This window comes from Pezoporus flaviventris, unplaced genomic scaffold, assembly GCF_033815535.1.
Source record: "Pezoporus flaviventris isolate CSIRO_AGI_PZ_B2104156 unplaced genomic scaffold, CSIRO_AGI_Pfla_v1 ptg000056l, whole genome shotgun sequence".
NCBI classification, from domain to species: domain Eukaryota; kingdom Metazoa; phylum Chordata; class Aves; order Psittaciformes; family Psittacidae; genus Pezoporus; species Pezoporus flaviventris.
The window spans coordinates 372,480-388,483 of record NW_026892604.1 but is presented as its reverse complement, the minus strand read 5'-3'; the positions used below and the strand labels follow the sequence as shown (position 1 = coordinate 388,483).

Below are 16,004 nucleotides of genomic sequence, written 5' to 3'. Positions count from 1 at the left end.
TGTCTGAGGTGGGGAGCAGGGAGCCACGGCAGGGGGCGGGGGGGGCTGGAGGGGTGCTGTGTCCTGGTTGCTGCTTTGTCCTGCCCCTGCACGGAGATGTGCCCCGTTGCTCCGTTGTGCTCCTTTCCTGCTCCTCTGGGAGGTTGGTCCCTGCGGGCTCTGCGGCTGTGGAAGAGCCTTGCTCCAGGGCTCGGGGGGAAGCTGCTGGGCTGGCTGGGATGTGGAGGTTGGAAGCCCTCTGGAAATAAGCGTTGTGGGGGTGACGACAGGTTTCCTTTCAAGTGAAGTGAAATCACAGTTTGGAGAATTGGAACGAATGAGCCCGTTACTCTCAAGACCCGGTAAGAAACCACTCAAATCCAGATCAATGTTGGATCATCCCCGTTAGGTTTCTCCCCTGAAAAGGAGTTATTTCCACCTCTAAATCCCAGCTCTTGCTGCAGCAGGGCCTCCTGTCCATAGGGTGGTGCAGAGCTCTGGTGTTTCTTGCAAGAACAAAAGGGAACGGTAGCCTTGTTTCCTGAAGCTGGGAAGGGCCCAGCACCACAAACACGTGCAGTGCTGTAGCTGCCTTGGGAGTAAAGGAATGAGGTGATTGCATTGCCTTGCAGAGCGTGGGGAACAGTCGAGGGGCAGGGAATGGCCATCTTTGCCTAGATGCTGTCTTGCTGTGTGTGCGCAGTAAGTGCACGCAAGAGAGGTGATGTGGAACACAGGGAAGCGGGAGGGAATATCATCCTGGATTTTACTTAGATTTGAGCTAATTGCTCATGTGCCTTTGATGGTTTCCTGCTTTTTTCCTGCTGTGACAGCCTGGAATGCCTGTAGGAAGCCTCGAGTTTGGGTGTTAAGAAGCGGAAATGAGGGCGTCCTTTGACACAGAGAAATGCTCTTGGGCAGTGGGGTGATTTGATGCCTGGAAGGAGGCGTTTTTTGCCAGATAACCTTTGTACCTTCAAGCAGGCAAAGTAGCCTTGAGAAACTCTAGTTCTTAATCAGGGTCTTGAGCTGTGTGCTGCGTTAGTTAGAAACAGGAGCAGGCTCCTTGCAGAAAGGGTGAGAAGTGCCAGCAGCCCCTGGAGTGTCTCTGTGGCTGGTGGGAGTGCCCCCAGAGCAAAAGGCTGTTTTGGCTCAGGGGCTGTTTGTTGTGGGGTTTTCCGTCTATGACTGGAGCCTAAATATGGTCTAATGATGAGTGAGGGTGGGGAGGCCCCGTGTTCTCTGCTTAGGAAGGATGCCAGAGGCTGGAGACACAGCTGAGTCCTTTGGGTGTGCGAGGAATGGCGAGGCCCTGGCACAGGTTGCCCAGAGAAGCTGTGGCTGCCCCATCCCTGGCAACGTTCAAGAGCAGGTTGGACACAGGGGCTTGGAGCAAGCTGGTCTAGTGGAAGGTGTCCCTGCCCGTGGCAGGGGGTTGGAACTGGGTGAGTTTTAAGGGCCCTTCCCTAAGGTTGCGGGGTTCCACGGGTCCAGGGTTTTAAGGTTCTGGGGTTGTGGATTGTCCAACTGTTGCTTCTTCCAGGTGACCTCTGCGACATGGCCAGTGGCAAGACCCCGCGGCCCCTGAGGTCCTCCAGAAGGGCGGATGGATTCCAGAGCAGAGTGGTAGCATCTCGTAATCCAAAGGTGGTCAGAGAGGCAGAAGAGTCTCTCAGCAGCAAGCAGAGGCTGGCCAGCCCTCGGGAGATGAGGCGGCGCCGGCCTCTCCAGCTTCGGGACGTGGGTGACGTCTCCCATCAAAAGGTAGCCTTTCCCTGCCCTTTTCCTTGCTGTTTGATGTGACATTTGAAGAGGGCACGTGCTTGGGGCAGGCTTGCCTCCAGCTCACCCGAGCAGCTTGGTGATTAGGTCCTGTTGTCATTTCCAACTGGTGGTGGTGGAGTTCTTTCTGCTGGGGGAAAAGCAAACCGTGTTTCTCCAGTGAGCCATTGAAGTCCTTATCTGCACGAAGCCAGTGGAAGCTCTCCTGCAGTTGGTGGGTTTTGCTGGAGTTGAGCTACCGTCGCTAAAGCATGCTAGTGGGGGAGGGCTGGGGCAGGAGACAAGGGCAGGAGCTGCTGTTCCTCATCCTGCTCTTCAAACAGCCACCTCTTGCTTTGGTGTAGTCAAGTGCCCCGTGCATGGGGTGACAGGACTCCCTCAATGGTGGCAGTAGTGGCCTTTGAAGGCTGAGGGCCTGTGGCAATTACTTAAGCCGTAACAAACCCAATTGCATTAATGCTTTGGTTTGTAAGAAGGCGTGGAACCCTTCCAGGGTGTTTGAGTTTTCAGTCTGCTGGCTACCCAGGGGAATCGCCCTGGGCAGAGGAGAGTGGATGCGCTTTACCTGGCTCAGTGCTCTCCTAGATGGATGTTTAAAGCTGCTTTTCTTGCAGGACTGCTCATTCTAACACACAGTCCAGGTGGGTGCATGACTGAGGTAGGCTGTTGAGCAGAAAGTTGCCAGCAAGAGACCTGTATCACATCAGTTAAGGGTTGCCCCAGACAGCGCACGAGGTGGGAACACGTAAGACGGGCGCCCAAATGACTGGCAGTGCTACAGCTACTGGCCTCAGCCTGACCGTGGAGAAGCAGGAGACCTGCCTGTGTCTCTCGAGTGGCAGCAGTGCAGCTGGGAGAGGGGAGAGCAAGCAGGGAGGAATTATCTGCAAGTAATGCCTCTGCTGGGTCAGCGTTTGGTCTTTGTGTGTATTTTTTCAGAGCTGCTTCTGCAGCAGTATTAAATAAACCAGCAGTAATAGAATACAGAGAAGCATCAACTTCAAGCTCACGGGGAAAGGGGATACGAATTACAGTCTAGCTCCAGTTGCCCAGTAATGCTGGGGAAAGAGCTGAACTTCATCCCCATCCAGCATTCACCTCATTTGTCTGTTTCCCGACTGCCCTGTTACTTTCTTGTTGGCCTTTCCTCCCTGGTACTGGTGTCTTGCAACTGGTTTCTGGGCTCTACATCAAAAAAAAGATACTTGGGATGCGTGGGACTCAGTCTTGCTGCGTCAGGGGGAAGTTCACCCGCAAATTGTTTCCTGTGGAGGCCCATGGAAACTCGTGGGTTTTGCTTGCTCCCCGAGTGCTCGTGGCTGTTCCAGGAAGTGTCTGGAGCTGAGTGAGCACCTTAGCAGAGGGCTCTGCTGGAGGTGAGCGCTGCTTTTCCTTTTGGAGAAGGCAACGTGGAGAAACAGCCTCCAAAAGAGCTTCTTAGCTTGAGGCTGCTCAAGCTGGTCCAGAAAGCTTTGCTCAGCTGAGAGCAGAGGTGGGTGAGCTGCCATCTCCTAGTGTGAGCTGGGCAGATGTACTCGCCAAGAGATTGTATTTACCGGAGATCAGTGTGGGATCTTCATTCGTCGATGTTTCTGCCAGCAGCTGAAGCTCTCTCTGCTCTGTCTTGCGTCTGCAGTTGTCAGCAGTTGACGTGGACCAGAGGTTGTTCCAGCCTTTCCCATCCGAGGTGGTGTTTGAGAACTACGTTCCCCAGCAGTTCTACATAGCGGCGCTAGCTCTGAGGAACACGGACAGGGTAAGTGCTGGGCTGTGGAGGTTGAGCACTGGGCTGGAGGAGGAGAGCAGTGGAATTCACACGGTGTGCAGCAGAGCAAGTTACCTGCTGCAGCACATCGCATGCAGAATCCAGTGTCTCACCAGCGTTATTCTGCAAATGGGGGAAATGTTCCCGTGCTGGGGGTTCTGCCGCTGGTTTTGGCCGTGCACTGGTGGTATCTAAGCCAAAGGAGTTTTTTGAGCCAGCGTGCTTGCCCTTGAAAGCCCTGCTCTGATGGGAATGTCGAGGGCTGTGCAGTTCTTGCCTGCTGTCATGCTTTACCTCGAGTGCGCAGCGTATCCCGCTGGCTCCTTGGTTAATGTTGGTTTCTGGCAGGGCATGTTTCCCTCTCTCAGCCTGTTCAGCCACGTGTGTGCAGCTCCCTGTCACAGCACAGGGGTTGAGTCTTCTCCACTTTGTGCTGGAGTAAGTTGTAACTGCTGGCATTAGCACTCCAGGCCGGGTGTTTCAGAAGAGCAGTGGAAAGAGGCTGGCTTAGCAGGAGCAGTTAAAGGGGAGGACTTGAGGTGCCACTTGAGGCTCCTGCTAAGCTTAGCTCAGTTCTGCTCAGGTGTTTCTAAGGCAGCGTGGCTGTGCGTTCTCTTTGGAGAATCCCAGCACGGGCAGGGTAATGTGCTCCAGAAGGTCTCCAACTTGAGCTGGAAAGATTGTGATCCTTTGGAGATGTCCTGAGAAACTTGAGCAGGGAAAAGTTGAGAAATGTCAGCAATTTTGTTCTGCTCTGCTGTAAAGGGGGAAATGGAGAGCTTTTGAATTTCAGTTGGGGAAACATTTGCTCCAGAGAGGCATGTGCCAAGAGCAAGCTGATGGGAAAAGACAGGAGGGAGGAAAGGGGCTGAGTTGAGTGTCCTGTCCCGGAGCACTTTCTTCCACACAGGGATTCTCTCGGTACGTAACAGGAAGTGTGCTGGAAGCAGAGAAAGGTCAGAAACAGGCGTAATTCAAGCTCCTGTTGCGTAAGAAAGAGCAAGATGTGTGCGTGAGAGGAGGGCACGGGGGAGGTGGAAGTGTGCAGGTGAATTAACCCCCTCCTCAAATCCCCCTGTTGGGAGAAACAAAGAGGGGGACAAAAGGAGTGACACTGTCAGGGCTTAATGTAGGGGGAGGAAGAGCAAGAGAAGTCAAAGTTATCTCCTGAGAGAACAGGTTTTACAGGGACGTGGTGGAGCATGGAAGACCCTTTGGCAAGAAAGGATGAAGGTATGGTCGCTCAGTTACCCCCAGAGAGTTGTGTATCGTTCCTGGTATAGCTTGGGAATACTGGGAAGTTGCAGCGTGGCTACCTATGCCCAAGGGACACCAGTGGTGTGTTTCACAGTGACTTTGGGCAATCTTTGCTGTAGGTGTAGCCTTTGCTTATTAAAATGGGCCTCAGTTTCTCTTTTCCTACTGCTCTGCTTCATTCCCACTGTGTCTTTTGGCTTCAGCTGCTCCCTCATCCATGCAGCACCGCAGAATGTTTGCCTTTGCCAAGTAGCAGCGAAGAGGCAAGCAGTGAATTTGCTCTATTCGTGCTTCCCAAGTGGAAAACAACATCTGCACTGATGTTGGTGCCATTCCCAATAAAACGTAATAGGCGGGTACAGCTGCAGCTTGGGATTTCTATGCCCTGTGAAGGGGAGGCAGTGTGTGAACTGTTGATTTTAGCCCAAATGTATTAGTTGTGAAGCTAGTACGACCTCAGGCATTGGACGGCCCTGGTGTAAAAGGAAGATCAGCTCTAAGGAAAAGCCTTGTCATCTTTAAATGCGCAAAGCTAGAGATGATAATGCCAAGAGAGCGTATCATGTTCTAATTTTGCTGGGTTTTGGTCATGTCCTGGAGAAAAGGACCATTGCGCTCTGTCTCAGGAGTTCCCCAGACTCCTCTGAGTCCTACTGATGTATCCTGCCTGGTGCTGAGGTTGTCTGCTCCCTAGAACTGCAGCTAGCAGCAAAGTGTAGGAGAGGCAAAGTGTAATGGAGCCCAGTAGGTGCTCTGTAATCACTCCAGTACGGAAGTGCTTCGCTCTCTGCTCAGTGCTCTTGCCTACTTGCTGTGGAATTGCTTTCCTGTCTTCAGGCTGCTCCTCCCCACCCTCAAGAGGTGCCCTGGGTGGCTCCTGCTGAAGATCTTTGCCACCTGGGCTCACGTGCCAAGGGATTTGGCGACCGGAACGTGTGGCTGCAGTGGGAAATGGGCTCCTGGAGCTGTCTGCCCCAGGGCATTGCTGGGAGCAAAGGGTGTTTAGAGCGTCCAGGGCTGCCTTGGCCATGGGTTATGAGGCTTGGGTCGGGGGTGCAGAATGAGCCTCCCTTTTTTCCAAGCCTCGTGTGTTCATCAGTGGAGCTGCCTGTCATTCAAAGTCTCCTTGTTATACTTTATGAGCTGGGATTGGGTGCTGGGGGGTTGCTGCCTGTGTGCTAGAGAATGCCTGTTTGCTGTCCCCGTGCCTGTGGTATCGCAGAGGACAGACACTTGCAGCAGGATGCCTGCAGGAAAGGCTGGCTCTGAGGAGGGATACCCAGAAATGTGGCTCTCCTGCACTGGCAGAGGCCTGGCTGCAGTCCCCAGGCAGCAAGAGCCTCCAGAGAGCTCAGGGTGGCTTTCGGTGATGAAGCCACCACAGTGTGAGGCAGTGCTGGCCACCTATCTCAAAGCAGAAAGTGCCTTTGAGGACCATCATTGGTAGGCACGGCCTGTGGGGGTTCATACAGGCACGTTAGTTCTCATCTCTGCACCAGCCTTTCCTTTTGTTATGGATCTCCCTTGCTGCTTTGCAGCCCCCTTTAAATTCTCTTTGCCATCTGCTTCCTCCTGGGGATGGTTGCTCTTGAGGTAAGCTTTTATTCTCAGGAAGGCCAGAGTGTTTGTGGTCTCCTTCTCTTGCTGGTCCACCCCCATGAGTAGCACCGCAGCTTGACCGCCGCACTCCACGCTGGTGTGTCAGAAGTGACTTCCTTCCCGCCCCCTCCCCCCCCCCCCCCGTATAACCCACGCTGGGTTGCCTTCAGATAATACATTCCGCCTCCAGAGGCATGATTGCACGGGTGTGTGCAGGCAGAAGCAGGCATGTTCTCTGGGCTTGTTGAATGACTTGAGGTACTGCATCTCCTTCCTGCTTCCTTCACAGCAGGGCATGTTGTTCCTACGGCCTCTGTCCTGCAGCTATGTAGCTAAGCAGAAGGGATTCAAGTCCACCCTTGTGCGTTACGCAGAGCTAAAAGTGTTTTGGAAAGGTGGTAAGGAAGGATGGCACGTGGCCCGTCCTGGTCCCTTCTCATGTTTCCACAAGCGACAAAATCATAGTTCTGTGTCTTTCCTGCAGGTTCCTCGTCTGCTGAACGTCATCCTGGGGAACTCTCCTTACTTCGAGTTGATCAGCCCGAGTGATGAGGACTATAAGGTAGCACCGGGCATGTCTTCAACCTACCGCATCCTTTTCAGACCTGATGAGAACAAGGTGAGACTGAAGGTCTCGAGAGATGGCGCCTTGAGGGGAAGGGGAACCTGCAGGGCTGGATTCCAAAGCAGGCATCTGGTGTGTGTTTTGAAGAACTGGTGCTGGGTTCAGTAGGGTTGCACTGGATCTAGACGTGGGGGAGACTCTTTCCTGGTGGTGAAGGTTGTGCTCCCGTAGGCTGGAGGCTCTTGCCAGTTTCAGGCTGTTTTCTCCTTCCGTGGTGGAATATCTAAGGTAATGTCTGTTGGCTTCAGGGCCGAGAGTCTGCTGTCTGTGCATGGCCTTTTACTCATCTTCTGTTTGCTGCTTAAATGTAGTTGAATACTCTGTGCAATCCTCAAGCAGCATGCCTATAGAAAACTAAAGAGGACCTGCCCCATGGTCCCTGGCTGCCCCTGCTTGTGCAATAATGTGTCATGAAAGGCCATGAAGGTAAAAAGTGCGAGTGCATTATGGAATGCTACTGCGAGAGTCCCAGAAAGCAGCAGCTCTTCTTCTGCCATGGGCATGGTGCTAAAGGCACTGTGCTGAGATTGTTTCTTTCCCTGCAGGATTATTTCGACGAGCTTATCATCATCACAGAGAGGGAGAAGTTCTTTGTGCCTATCCGAGCCATAGGTGCCCGAGCCAGCCTGGACTTCCCTGAGCAGCTGAACTTCTCCAACTGTCCAGTCAGGTTCAGCACCCAGAAAACTCTGCTGGTGCGCAACGTGGGGAATCGGGAGGCTTGCTACAGCATCACCACTCTGAGGTAAAGGAGCTCATGTCTTGTGCAGACGCTGTTGCGTGGTCATGGAGTTGTAAACAGTGAGAAAAAGGAGGCAGAGTATCTGAGGTGCTGGACATGGGCAGGATCCGTGGGGTTTGCCATTGCTTAGAGTGTTTTGAGAAAGCTCTGCAAGCAAGTTTTACAGTGCAGTGGTGTCTCCAAGGCAGCATCTTGCAGGTCTGATGCTGTTAGATTGGAAGAGCCAAGGTAGGAAGGCAGCTTGACTGCTGAAGAAGGTGCTGCGTGGCAGAGGAGAGCTCGAGGGGCTCAGGTCACGGAGGCCAAACGCAGCATCAAGAAATGGGCGAGCAATGAGCTGGTGAGAGGCACTGAAGAGTTCATCAGCAGCTGTGTCTACATTAGCAAGCAGAGATCATAGATGAAAGCAATTGCTGTGGAGGCCCTGGCAATACGAGTGTGTGGTGCGGGGACTTTGTTTTCCCGTGGGCTTGGTCTGATGCCTGGGACCAAATATGCCTAAGCAGAAGGAGCTCTGAAGTGGAGAGGAGCAGGCAGTGCCTTCAGAACTGGACTACAGCCCAAACCAGAAAGCTAGGGAGGGTGCAGGTGAAAGATACTCCAAGACCTGCTATTTGCAATGCACTTGCCAACTACTCGCTTGGGTGCTAGAGCGTGTGTCGAGAGCTCCTTGACAAGGGTTTTAGGAGTTCCCCAACTTCAGCAATGAACTATTTCAGTCCCGATTTGCAATAAAGAAATGGGAAGCATTACAGAAGTTTGAAGTGAACTCCACAAAAAAGTGGAATTCTGAGTAACTGGATTGCACGTGTGCAGAGGTGGAGAGCTGAGAACTGAGAACTGGGTGCAGAGTATGGGGGCCTGAGGTCATGTTATGCCCCGGGATCTTCTGAGGTCTGGTTCTCTTCAGCAGGGAGAGTCACCCGCTCTGTTTCTGATCCTGGATGTTCTGGTTTTGTTGTACCGACGGTGGTTTGCTTGCTCCTTGCTTGCACAAGTGAGCTGAAGTGAGGTGGACTGCAAAATTAACGGAGGGCCCAGATCTCCCGTACAGTCCTGATCTCTCTCTTTGCCTTGCAGCCCGTTCTCTGTGGATCCCTCCATTGGGACTCTTGGCGTTGGAGAAGCGATGCAAGTCACGGTGGAATTTCACCCGCCAAAGACCGGTGTTTATTCCAGTCCCATGATAGTTCATTATGACACAGGTAAGTGCGTGGTGCACCCTCTGTGTGTCCTTCCAAACAGAGCGGTGTCTGCACTGTCTGTCATCATCTGATGGCTTCATTGTCCGTTGAATCCCTTCTGCAAGGCTCCTTCACACTGGGTAGAGCAAAGCTTCCATGCTGGCTGCCAGATATTCCTGGGCTGGACTATTTCAGCCTGTAACAAGGCCGGCAGATCTTCCTAAGCACGGTGCACAGGGGGCGACGGTGAATATTCTGAGTGCTCCATTGCAGAAGGGTGCATAGCAAGGAGCCTGATTGAAAAGGAGATGGCTTTTAACGTGCAGGAGAGCTGTCTGAAGAGCCTGCAACCTGTCCCGTAGAGCTCTCCTGACTGGTCATTGCTTTTCATCCCGATCTGTTGTGTTACAGTTCCTGGCAAGGCCTTTGAGGTAGAGACCCTCTTCTTGTGATGTGCCGCGTGGGTGCAGTGGGTGCTGTGCTGAGAGCTGGGCCATGCTGAGGACTTGTGACCGTGAGGAGCAGTAACTGTGGCAGCGGTAGCCATTAGGGTGCTCTGAGCTTTGCTGTAGCCTGGGAATGATTCTGTAGAAACCCCCATGTTAGCAGCAGTTATTTAATGGTGGGGTTTATGAACAAGCTGCTGCTAGGGCTGGAGTCAGTAATGTGAGGGGGGTAATGATGTCTGAAGGTAGGTTGTGAAGACCACCTTGGAGAAACACTTTGAAATGGCTGTGCTGCTGTGCGTGTTGCTCTGGTGCTGGAAGTCTCCAGCTTTCCAGAGGACACTTACCCTAGTGAAGGGACTCACTTCTCCAGTGGTGAAGTGGTAACAGCAGCACGTTTGACAAGGAAGGACGTGCTGGCAGTGGTGAGGCACTCGGCTGTGAGAGTAGCAGGAGCAAAAGAAGGAGTTGGCAGGTGGATCTGAGGGCCCAGTAGCACCCTTTTAAGTGCAGAGCTCAGCACAGAAGCTGCTCTGTGCTTTCCATTGTTCCTTCTTCCCTTCTCCATTTCATTTCAAATGCTCCCGCTCGGATTCTGAGATGAGAGCTCTGCCCAATCTTTCAGGACCAGGAGATGAGGATGAGACGACACGGGGGCATCTCCTGCCTGCAGGAGAGCGTGGGCAAGGGTTGACTGAGGTGAGGGTCCTCAGCGTCACTGAGTGACTTGGATGTAGAATTCCCTGTGAGCTGAGTGGGATGGCGGCCCAAAGGCAGCTGGGCAGAAGTGAAAAGTCTCACTGTAAATGCTGTCACCTTGGGGATAAACCTCCACGAACACCCCCCCAGAATAAGGTGCCTAAGGTGGTGCTAGGACATCCTCATGCTGTACCGTGTGCAGCTGTCAGGATATGATGTATGTCCAGGTGCGGGGAACTGCTGATGCAGCTCAAAGCTGCAGCTCTTTCTTCCGTTGCCTGCAGATTGCTCTGTTCCTTGTACTTCCATCAGCGAGTGAGATGAGCTGAGTCTTGCCTTTGCTTTGTTCCAGGTGAAGATGTTCACAAAAGCCTTTGTGGAAGAGCTGTAAATGTCAACATCAGGCTTGACAAGAGCTCCTTGACGGTTGAGAAGACTTCCGTCACGCTGTCAAACCAAAGATGCGTGGTCATCCACAATCAGAGTGCCATCACGGCTCACTTCCAGTGGAAGCGTTCTGTTGATCAGGAAGAGGAGGAGCGGCAGAAGCTGAGGTTTGTTTGAGAGATTCACCTCAGAAAGATAGATGCCCCAGGGGAAAACTAACGCACAGCCTCAGAGGGCTGTTGGGGCTTTTGAACGGATTAGGGCCCATGAAGCCATGCACAGCGTGGAGCTTAACCCTTGCCATTCCAGTGCCACCCGTGCTACAGCTGAGGATGATGTTCTGGGGAGAGAAGGTTGATTGCAATCCCTGGATTGCCTCAGAGGGCAAATTCACATTTGGGAGCCGCAGACTATTGAGTTCAGAGCTCCGTGCACTACGGAGGGTCCGTGAGGCTGAGGAAGGTGTCGGCACTCGGTACCTGGGACTGCACTGAGCAGTAGCACTGAAGAGCTGCAGGTGGCACAACTATTGTGATAGTCAAGCGGTTTCTTCTTTGATAAGCTGGCAGGCTCCTTTTGCAGTCACACGCAGGGTAGAGTGCTTAGTTGGCCCAGAAGGTGGAGGCCGACCTGCTGTAGGCTGGGGAATTGCCTTTCAGTGTCCTGGTTTGTGGCCCCTCCTCCCAGTGCAGGAGGCTTTTTCTTGAGGGCTGCCAGCTTTAAGAAACCTCTTGTTAGCTTGTCAGTGAGGAGTAAAAGGCCCTGCTGTGCTGGGAACGAGGGGAATAATGGGATCCATGTGGGAGCCCCTGTCTCAGGGCAGCCCCATGCAGAGCTGCTGCTCTTCCTCCCCAGGTGCTTTGCTGCTCATGCACAGGCTCTGCAAATGTGCTGCTTCTTCAGTTATCTGTTTGGCTCGTCTCTCCCATGGCACAGGCTGCAGAGGCAGGAAGAGGACAAGCTGGTTGATGTTCCTAAGGAGCACGGGGTGGTGCGCCCTCTCGGAGAACAGCCTTCCCTTCCCATCTGCACCTCCCAGAACCAGGGGACAGAGGTGCAGGGAGACTCCGTGCCTTTCTGCAATGATATTTTCACCATTGTGCCCATGGTGAGTGATGGCTGAGAACCTCCCTTCCTGCTCCTCCTCCTTGTCATCTCTGAATGAGGTCCGTTGGCAGATCCCACGTCAGCTGCTTGATGTGCCAAGAGAGGAGACCTCAGGTTTCTGGTGAGGCTGGGGGCGCTTGTTGCAAAAAGCCTTTCTGAACAGCAGCAAGAGCCGCCCCCAGGCTGGGCTCTGCTGCAAGGGCTGTGAATTAAGGGCACTTTGTGAGTGTCTTCACAGTGGCCAGAGGTTATCAGTTATTCTCTGTAAGGACACGTTTCCACGTAGCGCATGGGGCTGAAGAAAGGACACTGGTGCACTGTTGGTTCACATACTGACCTGCAGAATGAAATGGTCCCCTGTGGAAAGGAGCCCCCATTGAGCCCAGGTTTAATCACGGGAACAGCAATCCCTTCCTAAAACCTGGATGTATACCACATCTGAGTCTCCCTTCCAGTGTCGTCTGTGAGCCTGGACACGAGGCTCTCAGATTTAAACAGGCTTTTTGAGTTCTACTGCAGATAGGTAGAGAAAAGTGCTCCCTTTCCTGGTGATGCAAGCAAAACGCCCATGTCCTTCAATCAGCCAGAGCCGTCGTTCTGAATAGTTGCATGGTCTGGGATGAAGAATGCCTGCTGTCTGAGCAGTGCAACATCCCTTCTCATCTTGGAGTAAAGCCTGGAATAATCCCAACCTCTTCTTTCTTTTACAGTGGGTGAAACTAGTTTATTTGTTTTATTTTGTTTTCCGAGGAAGGGGCTGCTGTTCTCTTCTCGGTTGCTCCTGCAACCCATGTAAGGCTGAGAGCCACCAGTGTGTCAGAGCAGCAAGGATATCGGGGAGAGTGGGAGCTGCTGAGCTGAGCATTCAGAGCATCCTGTGGTGTGTCAGAGCTGGTTCTGGAGTGTGCCCCAGGGCTCCTGCTTCATTACGGTCACTATGTCTCCACAATGAGCTTCACCTGCTCTTGAGCTCCTGAGGTGCATTAAGGGGAGCTCTGGAATTCTGGCCGAGTCCTGTCCACATCAAGATGTGATGATGTAGCGACATGAAGCCCCAAGCTGGGAGTGGAAACCTTTCCTAAATGGCCGTGTTTCTGTGACACAGTTTGCTCTAGGGCTGAATCAAAGCAGGCTCCTACACGAGTCTCTCCCCTGCTGTCTTGTGCAGTGTTATGACATCCTTTTATGCAGCAGTTCTTTTTCCTGGGGAGTAGCAGGCACGTGAAGAACCTCTTCAACAGCCTATTGGAATTTCCCGAGAGAAATAACGTTCTGCTTTTATAGCCTGCCATAGAGCAGGAATGAAGGGAGAAGTGACGAAGGGTTTCCCATCATAGTTCTGTCTTTAAAGAATGGGGTTTGGCCATGGACTAGTAGGATAAATAGGATAATAATAATAGTAGGATAAAGTGATGATTTCTCCTGGCCTTCCGTCATTGGAGTCAAACGCTCTGGCTTACAGCTTCACTGCCAATGCAGGGAACATCTCTGTGGATGGACTGCCAGAAGTTTCCACCCCGATACGCTGAATCCCGCTGGATGGTGATTTCCTGTCAGGAGCTCAAGAGACCTGAGCCTGTTAACTGCTGGGCCGGTTCTCTTGGGAGCGAGGATACGAATGCAAGGCTCCAGTAGGGGTGCTGTATTAGCATTGTTCCTGAGAGCTGTGCTGATCCCTGGAAAAGGAGAGGCCTTAATGCTAGTCCATAAGCTTGTTCCTCAGGTGCCTTAGAGGAGTTTCATCTGCTGTGCCTTGGGACCCAGCAGCACCTTGGATGTATGGAGATGTGTCCCTTGTGAGGATCGTGATGCATGAGTGGATGGCTTCCTGGTGCTTGGCGGATGGCAAGACATCATCCCTGGCAAGGGGGTTTGTGTGCTTCACCCTCCTCTGATTAGCTTGTAAAGGAAGAAATGGCACGTGCCCAAAGCTCAAAGCTGCCTCCTGCACTAGTTAACGAGTGCGTACAGAATGATCCCAGCAATCGGTGTGGTCTTGGTATGGAGCAAATCATGCCCCTAGGGACTTGACCACTCTGAGAAACTCCTTTAGAGTCCTCACTGTTTGAGATGCACCTTTGCGGTGTTCTCCAGGTTCTTGCTGAAACTGTACTTTTTGGTGCAGTGGCAGCTCACCGTCGTGATGTTGAGTTTGAGTTATGTGGGGCTAGGATCAAATGCAGAGTCAGACAGATGCCTTGAGGCACTGAGCCAGCTCCAGTTGCCCTGGCAAGAGGAACGGGGAGGCAGGAATGGGAGGAGGCCGGGAGAGCAAGGGCTTTGTGTCACGGGCAGTGTCTCCTGCCCCACACGGAGAGTTTCTCTAGGTTTTGAGAAGATTGCAAGTGACTTTCTTCTTTCAGACTTTTCCAGTTACTGGTCGGTTGGTGTTTGAAAGGGTTCTTCTCTACCTGTCCTTCGCCGTGTTCTCCTGACTCAGAGCAGGTTGTGCATTGGGGATTTTTTTACAGCTGGAGGCCAATAACTTCCCATGCTCTAGCTCTTTAATTTTTGTGGGGGCTGTCCTCTAAGCTGTAAGTGCTGTGTCAGTGGGAAGAACCGTAGCTAGTGAATATTTATGCTGCAGGAGTGCTGGAGGCTCCACTCAGTTCAAGGCCGTTCTGGGCAAATTCCTGAGAATACCCAACGGCAGAGCAGAATCAAAGCCTGGCTGTGCTGCTAGAAAAGCGACTCTGTTCTTTTTATCTGCTTCTGTAAACTAAATATTTAATTCTTGTAGGGCAGTATTACAGTTGCCAGAGGTGTAGCTACTTAGGTCAGCTGTCTTTGTAATGCTAAGGGCTGAAGGGCTGTAAGAGGTGCCTTTGCTTAAACCAGTTGCAGGAAGCGAGAGCCTATAGAAACCAGGGATGCCTCCTGAAATGTGTGACAAGGCTTCCTGGGACTGAGCACCAGTGCCAGGATCCTCTGGGAGAGCAGCGGAGAGAGAAGACCCTGAGGAAGCAGCAGACAGTTGCAGAAAGTGGTAGCGTGGCCCAGACTTAAATCCCTGAGCAAGAGCTCAATCTCTTCTGAGGGTAACAAAATGCCCCTTGCGGGTGCCAGTAAAGGCGAGGGACTTTGGAAGGTGTTTCTACAGCTGCTTGCAAGCTCTCCTATAAATTCTGTTGACAAGTGTCGCTTGCTCCTTGCTCTTTGCTGGTGCTCTAAAGAAAGGCTTACAGGGCTGTAGTGGAAACAAGAATGTGATGTTTGAAGATAAATGGTTTGCTGTCACTTCTGTTTCAGGAGGGAGATATCTTGCCAAATTCTTCACTTGAAATCAGCGTGATCTTTAAGCCCAAAGAAGCCGGAGTCTACCAAGAGACAGTCTACTGTGACATCTCAGGTACAGCTCCTTCCTCCTGCTCCTGTTGCCACAGAGGAGATACAAACACTCTTCCAGCCCACTCGGATCTCATGTAGTTCTGGAGGGCTCAAGAGAGCAGTGCTGGCACATGCCGCTGTCCCTGTGGTTCCTGGTGGTCTCCTGTCCGAGAGCAGGGCTCTGGCTTCCTGATGCCAGAAGAGACAAAGCAGTGAAGGAATAAGCTTTCCTGCCATGGGTTTGGCAGCATTTGCAACACAGCTTTAGTGAAGGAGCACCAGGCCCCTGTAGACCATTTACGTCCAAGATGAGTCTTTGTTGCGTGGCTCTCTCCTCCTCCTCGTGCTGCTCGCTTTGTGTGCAGAGTAGAATGGGATGGCAGTGAGACCTCATCCAAAGTTTGAGCCAGGATTCAGGCACCTTAGGCTGCTTCAGTGGCTGAGAGCAGCTTTCAGCCTGAAGATCTTGTGCTCTGTCATCTGTAGCAAATTTAAGGGAAAGGACCCACCTTGGAGTTTGGCTGTAAGCGTCGAGGTCTCGCTTGCCTTTGCACCGAGGGATGTGTACGTTAGCAGTACGGGTATGGCTTATGTGATCTGCTCAATGAGGAGGCTGGTTTTCCACGACTGGAGAGAGACCCTTCATCGGGGACTGGAGAGATAAGACAAGGGGGGTGGTGGGTTCGAGCTAAAACAGGGGAGATTTAGTTTTGATATACAGAAGGAATTCTTTCCTGTGAGAGTGGTGAGGCGCTGGAACAGGCTGGCCAAGGAAGTTGCTCCATCCGTGGCAATGTTCAAGTTCAGGCTGGTCGGGACTTGGAGCAACCTGGTCTAGTGGAAGGTGTCCCTGTCCATGGCAAGGAATTGGAAGTGGATGATCTTGAGGTCCTTTCTAACGCAAAGCAGTCTGTGTTTCTCTGAGACACCAGCCCAGGCCGTTGGTTAGAAAGGAGAACCCAGCCCCAAGCCGTATCTCCTGAGGGATGAGATGGGTCCCCTATCTTCTCCTGGAGGACGTAGAGCTGGTTCCATGCAGCCCAGGGACCGGCAGCAGCACTGAGACAAGCTGGGAACTGCCGGGTAGCAGAGGGAATTGCACTCA

The 16,004-nt window shown here is 52.6% G+C and overlaps 2 protein-coding genes across 2 annotated transcripts in view; both read left to right on the top strand.

The window, feature by feature from the left end:
* Positions 1–6,152: 6,152 nt before the first annotated feature.
* Positions 6,153–9,385, top strand: LOC133277467 (hydrocephalus-inducing protein homolog). The gene is made up of 5 exons (XM_061469307.1): positions 6,153–6,226; positions 6,707–7,001; positions 7,553–7,752; positions 8,830–8,954; positions 9,345–9,385. Exons 1-5 carry the CDS (start codon positions 6,153–6,155, stop codon positions 9,383–9,385), a joined length of 735 nt encoding a protein of 244 aa, XP_061325291.1.
* Positions 9,386–9,611: 226 nt separating this feature from the next.
* LOC133277466 (hydrocephalus-inducing protein-like) overlaps positions 9,612–16,004 on the top strand; it is a 43,938-nt gene continuing 37,545 nt past the window's right edge. Inside the window, exons 1-4 of the mRNA XM_061469306.1 lie at positions 9,612–9,624; positions 10,431–10,632; positions 11,402–11,573; positions 14,822–14,921. Of these exons, the coding sequence (XP_061325290.1) occupies positions 9,612–9,624; positions 10,431–10,632; positions 11,402–11,573; positions 14,822–14,921 (487 nt within the window). The remainder of the gene's footprint in view (positions 9,625–10,430; positions 10,633–11,401; positions 11,574–14,821; positions 14,922–16,004) is intronic.

Coding starts and splice junctions, on each gene's coding strand:
- LOC133277467 (XM_061469307.1), top strand. CDS start 6,153: ATGAAGCCACCACAGTGTGAGGCAGTGCTGGCCACCTATCTCAAAGCA. Junction 6,227..6,706: donor GCCTTTGAGGACCATCATTG/GTAGGCACGGCC, acceptor TCTGTCCTGCAG/CTATGTAGCTAAGCAGAAGG. Junction 7,753..8,829: donor TACAGCATCACCACTCTGAG/GTAAAGGAGCTC, acceptor TTTGCCTTGCAG/CCCGTTCTCTGTGGATCCCT.